The 8,450-nt window shown below is 45.8% G+C and overlaps 1 protein-coding gene across 4 annotated transcripts in view; it reads left to right on the forward strand.

Annotated features, from left to right (window-relative positions):
- The first annotated feature begins 297 nt into the window (after nucleotides 1-297).
- Nucleotides 298-8,450, forward strand: part of LOC118363021 (deoxycytidylate deaminase-like) — a 72,317-nt gene continuing 64,164 nt past the window's right edge. For 2 of the 4 annotated variants that reach the window (XM_052486694.1, XM_052486692.1), the window contains exons 1-4: nucleotides 298-526; nucleotides 625-760; nucleotides 968-1,155; nucleotides 5,203-5,320. In XM_052486694.1, coding sequence (XP_052342654.1) covers nucleotides 632-760; nucleotides 968-1,155; nucleotides 5,203-5,320 — 435 coding nt within the window. In that variant the 5' untranslated portion in view covers nucleotides 298-526; nucleotides 625-631. Of the gene's footprint in view, nucleotides 527-624; nucleotides 1,156-5,202; nucleotides 5,321-8,450 lie in introns of all 4 variants that reach the window. The other 2 variants (XM_052486693.1, XM_052486695.1) reach the window with 2 other exon arrangements.

Below are 8,450 nucleotides of genomic sequence, written 5' to 3' on the forward strand. Positions count from 1 at the left end.
CTTCAGTTTACAGTGGCAGAGAGCACACATTTCGCAGGTTATACATATTGTTCACGGAAGTCCACATTGGAAGACTATCTGTAGTTTGGTGCGATCTACAGGTGTTTGTTCAACAAGACAACCACGTGCAGGGTAGAGCGTTGGACTAGTAACCGGAAGGTTGCAAGTTCAAACCCCCGAGCTGACAAGGTACAAATCTGTCGTTCTGCCCCTGAACAAGGCAATTAACCCACTGTTGGCCGTCATTGAAAATAAGAATTTGTTCTTAACTGACTTGCCTGGTTAAATAAAGGTCAAATAAAACGAACTTACACATTCACTAATATAGGCTGGGGGTTGGACCTCATTACAATTTCCAGCTTGGGAGATGTTCGTGCTTGTGCTGTGTCCTACGTCCGCGTCTTTCTTTTCCCCAACGCAGTTATTAAGCCAAAACCAACGCTCCCGGTGTTCTACTACGCTCCGATTGACTATCTGACGTTGTCTCAATCATAGGCGATCAGCGCAGAGACAGTGACCTTCCAAGGTATGGATGGAAAGTGTCATTTAACAATAAACTGCCTACCGTCATGCAGACCTATTATTATCATGTTTGGTAACATTTGCCCATGTATTTATTTTCAGAGTTTCAATGAGTTGTAAAAATGTCTCCGAAAACTCTGCTGAACTCTCTCAATTGAAGGTCCGCCAACCTAGGCTACTTAACGCTACAAGCTCGGTATTTGAAGTTGCTATATTATCAGTGGTAGCCTATTATCAGGTAAAATAATATGCGTATTATTCTCAATTTCTCAAATATTTATTAGCTAATCATTCAGTTGAATGCACTCTGCTACACCCATTGAATCTGTCTTTGAGCGTTTAAGGGACGTTAAGGGCTCACTCGGTCCACGACATTATGTTATTATATTGTCAATCTTGAAACACGGGGAAATGTTACTAATCAGTGGCTGATATTTCGCGCTAGGTGATATTGACTTCCAGACTTGGAAAGCGCTCAATGCCTTGTGGAACGCCCCTCGGAATAACAAGGCGTGGTTTTGGCTTGACTGTGTTGGGGGGAAAAGAAAGGCGCCCTAAGCCTCATCTGTACAGTGTCAGTTTGGCAGCAAAGATGAGCCAAGAAATGAAGAACGAGGCAACCCAACTAAATGGGTAACTTTTATGTGTTCACGTTGAAGTTCGCAGCGAATTGTCAGTTTGGTCGCATGCGTTTTACAGTAGTACCAGCTAGCTAGGCTAAGTAGTAGTAGTTGGCTAGCTCCTTCAGATCTCTGATAGCAACACACAACTTCAAGAAATACACATAGATGGCGTTTGTTGTTAGCAGCATATATAGCTAAGTTACAGTTCAGTATATTGGAATAAGGTCACATACAAGCTAGGCACTTAGTTTATCGGTATGTATACATTAAAGCTAACTTCATTGGGATCAAGGCATTTAGTGAGAGTTGTGGGAATAACGAAGAGGGAAACGTGTGTGTGCGAGACTGGGGAGGGTTGGCAGCTTCAACTGTGTGTGTGTGTGTGTGTGTGTGGACACAAAGTCAGAAAAAGGATTTTCACACCTTAGAAACCGCTGTGGCTGTCCTCATTCTCAGGATAAAATATAATCTATCCCTCTTCAGACATGATTTTCACTTAGTTTCCGTGCACTGTGTCTCAGTTTTATATTTAGCATCAGGTAATATCTTTCCTATTCCCCTTAGTTCCCGATCCCATCTTGGTGAAAGACATGGGGGCGGGATGTGTAAGATGTAGAATTATGGATCCTGCATAAGCCATGACACACACACACACACACACACACACACACACACACAGAGTTTCTCTTCAGCTGAAAATAGTACAATATGAATCCGTGGCCCTCAAAAAGGGATGATGTGTGTCCCACCTTTCATCCTTATTTGAGTGTGTGCCCATGGAATGGCAGCAGTGTTGGCACAGGGCATAAGCTAACGAGCAGGAGGACAAACACACACATCGCACACAAACTGCTCCCAGTCCCAACCACACTGTCACTCTGACTCTGTGTCAAATGTCAAACACGAGGAGCACTCTAGCTCAACCAGTAACATGCCCTCAACTGTCTCGCACACACCTGGAGGGGTTCCCGTCGCCCAGCAGAGTGCCAGGGGCCCAGAAAGGTTAAGGGGACCTGGGCCAACCCCTGTGGCCCCTGGCCCTCTTCACCACCCCTCTTAGCTGGCTGAGGGCCCACTTTGGCTGTTTTGATCCCCCAAAATGAGCCGGTGCCTCCCAGGGCCTTTCCACAAGCTCGATAAAAGTCTCTGCACCGGGATTTCACGCTGTTATGAAGGCTTGAGTTCCGGATGTGGTTGATTTGAAATCTGGATGGCATTTTGAGACTGGTTGCATCAGGTTTAGTCTTCATCACAGATGTTTTTCAGTGTACGGCACACTGCTGTTCTGTCTATTTTTACTAGTTCAGCCTTCGAATGTATTCAACTCTCCACCCTGCTTATGCTTGTATCACCCTCAGTGATGTGAAGAATGCTTTGGCTGAAGGCCTATACCGTTTCCATGTCAACCCTCAGCCTGAACTCTTTAGGCTGCCTTCAGAGTAACTGTTGCTTGCCGTCGCGTTGACAGTTTGCTCATGTTCTTCAGTCCACCTCTGCTTTTGCATCCTCATCATTGCCGTGAAGAATGCTGAGGCTGATGGCTAGGCATATAAGCCGGGCCTATTCCATATCTACTCTGGACTGGTTGCAACCATACATGTCCTATTAAATTCCTAATTCTATGGTAGCAACGATAGGGAGCATGTACGGAGTTGACAGTTTGGTCACGTACCTCTGACCTTTCCATCCCCACGCAACGTGCACGTTGGCAAACTTGGCATCCCGAGGTGCCTTCCTGCCTTCCCTAATACCACTCACTATGTCGACCTTCCCTTTCTGACCGGCTTTCTGCACTTTCACTAAGCCAGGTAGCCTAATGCCTTCATTTAGATGTAGGCTCCTAGGTCCTATTTCGACGTGCTGCTTTGAAGTGCGATAGCCTAATCCGTCCGCTCATTAAGCCAATAAGGAATGGGCATTTTTGGGAATTATAAATCCCAGAAGGTAGATCACCCAGGAAGCATTATCTCATGGCATGTTATCTCTTCTCCCAGCAGCTGTACGGTTGAACGTCCTGTTTAGGAAGGCCGGCCACCGTTCTGCAGAGAGGAGGACCTCTGATATGACAATCTGGTGCCTGGGAAAGCCAATAGAGCCCAGGGGAGCGAACACACTCATCTGCATCTCATTTAAAGGACTAATGTCCTGGAGGGAAGGGTGGACTGTGAGACCAGAGCAACAGCTGGCATTGGAGTAGCATAGGAGAACCTTAGAATTACAATGAATTGAACTTGAGCGGCATGGGATTGGGCACTGGAATGTCTGACTGTTCTAGTCATTGTAATTCTATGTCAGCATTTGAACATATGGCAGCAGGACGATTGCAGGGTTCTGAAAGACCGCGTGAACTCCGCCAGGTGTCAGGTCTCAGGTGGGGCGGATTATTAAGGTTCTCGGCCGGTGCGGTGATGCTTTAATGAACGATGAGAAGGAAGACCTATCTGCACAAATTGACAACAGAAGACATTTACGCTACTACAGCTTCCCCGGAGACCAATGCTTAATTAGATGTATCAAGGAAGAGTCAGATGCTCTCCTTAAAAAACTGGACCAGATTGAAAGTCTGCATTGGAAGGTGGAGGCCGACTCAAGTGAAAATGTGTTTCGACGAATGTTTTATGATTCATTTCATGTATTATTCCTCTCATCTTGCTTATTAAACATTTTAACAAATCAAATTGCTACATCAACTGTAAATGATTTTACAACAGCCTCTCTAACGAGATTCTCTCGGGCCTAATTAAATACAAATGCCACATCATTTGATCAAGCCGTTTCTTTTGTCTTTTGTGAGACGACGGACCTTCTGCCCTATGATGTGGGCCCCTTAATGCGCCCGAACGACTGGAAATGTCACTTTAAAGTTTCCCCCGTTTGACAGTCTTGCTCTGCATGCTGGCACCCATTAGCCAATTTGAAATGTAGGGACGAGATCTCCGTCTGAGCTGTGGAGGAGTTCAAAGTGTCAGACTCCGAACGTATCCCTCTTTCTCCCTCCATCTCTTTCTCTGATCCCGTCTCCATTTCTTTCGAGACCAGTCGTGTCTGCGCGGGGGGGGGGGGGCAGCAATGGGTCTCGATCGGCCCTATTGCCCTAGGTCGGCACTCTTTTCATTTGTTTGTCGTGTGCCAGCCAGGTGGGTAGGGTTTAATTGCCAGGTCGGAAACGCACGGCCGAGAGATCACACCCCAAACTGTGGAGGAGCTCAAAGTATCTCTTCCTCTTCTGCTGTGTCTTTGGATCCACTTTAGAGAGTGCTTTGTAGACCGGCAGACATGGTATCTAGGCCTAGATCTATGGCACGATCCGCCCTAGGTTGGCGATGGGTAGTATTTAATTGCTGGGTACTGCTGCTTCAGTTTCCAAGGTGCTCCAGTCTGACCCAGTGGGACATTCTGCGACTGTACCCATAATAGCTCCCGGTTCCTGTGTCTGGATCCGTAATGGCGGGTGAGTGGCCTGGAGCACAGCAGTGAAGAGAGGATATAATGGTTTTCAAAACGCGAAGAAGATACGCTGGGATAGTGAGGGCTCTAGACAGGGGTGTTGTAATTATAAGGAGTGGGCGTCTGTTCTCCGTGGGGTTAAGACCCAGGTTTGAAGCCCTTTGAATCGATGCGTGTGAAGTGTCGGTCTGAACTTGTCTGTGTGCGGTTTGCCGGCACGCGTGTTCCTTTGTAAAAGACGGAGACCGAGATGACATCATGCTGCCCTCAAGTGAAACACGCGACCGATGCCCGACTGCTCCTTTTTGACCAACAAGCATTTTGAATATTTAATTGTTGTTTTACTCCATCCCTCCCGACCTTGTCACTTTCCTTCTATTGCCTTCTCTTATCCCGAAGACTCACCTGCTCTCCTTCCCTCATTCTCCCTCCTTTTGTCTTCTCCTTCTCCCCTTCTCTCCTCTTTCTCTTCCTCACCTTTCTTTCGCCCATTTTTCTGACCTCCATTTTATTTTGTCTCCTTGTTTTTGTCCCCCCCCCGTTCTGACCTTTTCTCCGTTTTCTTCCTTTCTCTCTATCCATCTCTTTCTCCTTTCTTCCCCTCCATTAGGACCCCGGCCTCTGGTTCCGCTCAGACAAAAAAGCGTGAGGACTACCTGGAGTGGCCTGAATATTTCATGGCTGTAGCTTTCCTGTCAGCTCAGAGAAGCAAGGATCCCAGCTCACAGGTAAACTCACACACACAGCTCAGAGAAGCATTCAAGATCCTAGGTAACATCATCACCCCCTACACCACCTCTTCATTGATCCTGACCCCCCCCCCCAGCCCTCCAACCCGCTTTCTCCCTCTACCATGGCTGTGTGACGTGTCCACAGCCCCGCCTGTTATTAAATATGAATCCAGATGCCAGGCCCTTCGCCCTTAATAAAGCCCCCCTGCCTTTCAGATCAGGCCCTGGCACGGACGCCACTCTTTGACACTGCCGGTCAAGACGGCGGCGGGTATTTGATTGAGTTCCCAGAGTTCCCCCGGCTGTGGGGCGAGCACCCGGTTTGGGCGGTGGTGGGTGTTTCAAGCGGTCGGGGGCCTTAGCCCTTGTCTGCCTTAGTCAGGGATTGGTTATCTGGTGTAGGCCTGTTAGCTCCAAGTTGGATGTCGGTTTTGATTTGTTTCGACACCTATACCCCCTGTCTGCACTGTGCTGTCTAGTTTGATGATCGACCTAGAGCTGGTTTTGAAATGGATTTCTGACCCACAGAAGTGGATGGAGAGTGAGGTATATTGGAGAAATGGAGGGGGGAAAATGGCTACAGGGCAGAGATGTTCAATACTTTGTTAATGGTTCCTAAAGTATTTTGTCAAAAAGAGATGTCTTGTGGGAAATCTGGACTATGCAGGGTTTATTAGGGAATATTTAATTATTCGATACAGCTGTATGAAAGTGTATGTGCATTGTGCACGTTAGTGTGTGTGTGAGTACAAAAGTCTCTCGCCCTAGCCCCGTCCCCTGTCACTCGAGCGCATTTGTTGTTGCTCGACCACGAAACACTTGCGCTCAGTAATATAAATCCACAAGCATTCTCTGATTACACAATTAGTTTGATTCTTATATCTGCAAACAGCTAGTCTGTTTTTTCTTAGCAAGTTGCCATTAAATCGTGTTAACATCTAATGCTAATTGCTAGTTATAGCTAGCTAATAAATGTATTGAGTCAGTGCAAACGTAGCTAGCTATACATCCTGATACCAGTGACGGTTTAGGCCTAAATCAGCATGTTGTTTGTGGAACATGCTTCTAAACCAAAGAGTATTAGGCAAAGCATGAGTATGTTAGCTACATGAAGTAGCGAAGAGAACAACATTTCATGTAGCCAAAGATATTAGTGTCCCGAAGGGAACACTGACCAACACTTTGGTTCCTACCCTGTCACAATAACTCCTCCCTAGCATTTTCATTTGTTGTCATGTCAAACACTGTATGCCCACTATTATATTGTAAGTCTAGAATTTAAAAAGTAATAATACTATTTCCATGATTCCAATAGTTCACCCAAGAGTTTTGATCAGCAATTGCAACATTTGGTTAAAAATCGCAATTTCAAATATTTGCCAATGTTGTGCAGCCCTATGTGGCAGTGTGGATATGATCTCAAATTAGTGCAGAAAATGCTGAACATTTCTGAGTTGAAGTTGAATTGAACAGTATAAAACAATAAGAATGTTGAGAGAGACTCATTGAAATCACTTAGAATGTATGTGTTGCCATCCTAGGGTCACGCACTACTCATAAATCAAATTTTGTATTTGTATAATTCAAAAACATAAAACACCGTCCAATAACGTCAAAATATGAACCACAGTTGAAGTCACTTGAAACCCTCAAAGAGTTGCAGTCTGTTTTGGAATGTGTGGCCAGTAATAAACCAGTCCTGAACATCTCTAAAACTAACAGCATTGGTGTTAGCTTAGATTGTAAACTGTCATGTTCAAAACATATCGATTCAATGGTTGTAAAGATGGGGAGAGGTTTGTCCACGATAGAGATGCTCTGCTTTTTTGACACCACACTCCACAAAGCAAGTCCTGACAAAACTAGAGCCTGCAATCTTAATTATTGTCCAGTCACGTGGTCGAGTGCTGCAAGGAAAGACCTAGTTAAGCTGCAGCTGGCCCAGAACAGGTCGGCACGCCTTGCTCTTCATTGTAATCAGAGGGATGATATAAATACTATGCATGCCCAGTCTTTTTTGGCTGAGAATTGAGGAGAGACTGACCGAATCACTTCTTCTTTTTATAATAAACATTGTTGAAAATCCCAAATTGTTTGCATAGTCAACTTACTCACAGCTCTGACACACACACACACACACACACACACACACACACACACACACACACACACACACACACACACACACACACACACACACACACACACACACACACACACACACACACACACACACACACACACACACGCACACAGGTCCTTCTGTAGCTCAGTTGGTAGAGCATGGCGCTTGTAACGCCAGGGTAGTGGGTTCGATCCCCGGGACCACCCATACGTAGAATGTATGCACACATGACTGTAAGTCGCTTTGGATAAAAGCGTCTGCTAAATGGCATATATTATATTATTATATATCACACACACACACACACACACACACACACACACACACACACACACACACACACACACACACACACACACACACACACACACACACACACACACACACACACACACACCACCAGACATGCCACCAGGGGTCTTTTCACAGTCTCCAAATCCAGAACAAATTCAAGAAAGGGTACAGTATTATATAGAGCCATTATTGCATGGACCCCCCCCCCATCTCATATTGCTCAAATTAAGAGCAAACCTGGATTCAAAAACAGATAAAGCAACACCTCTCCCATATTTGATCTAGATAGTTTGTGTCTGTATTCATATGTAGGCTACATGTGCCTTTACATTTTTTTTTATGTAGGTCTGTCCTTGAGCTGTTCTTGTCTATTAATGTTCTGTGTTATGTCGTGTGTCATGTTCTGTGTGGACCCCAGGATGAGTAGCTGCATGCTTTTGCAATCGCTAATGGGGATCCTAATGAACTACCGTCAAACATTAGAAAAATACCATGATATGCTGCCTCTGCGATAAGCTCAACCCCAGGGGAAGGAATGGGAACGGAGGGGGGGAGAGACCAGTGGGGCACAGCAGGGGGTCTATGGATCCAATAATCCTCACTCCATCTCTCTCTATCCAGGTGCCCACTGACTCCACCCCTGCTGCTGGGAGTAAGTGCCTTCAGAAAGTATTCACACCCCTTGACTTGTTCCACATGTTCTTGTGT

This window comes from Oncorhynchus keta, chromosome 29 (assembly GCF_023373465.1).
Source record: "Oncorhynchus keta strain PuntledgeMale-10-30-2019 chromosome 29, Oket_V2, whole genome shotgun sequence".
Taxonomy (NCBI): Eukaryota; Metazoa; Chordata; class Actinopteri; order Salmoniformes; family Salmonidae; genus Oncorhynchus; species Oncorhynchus keta.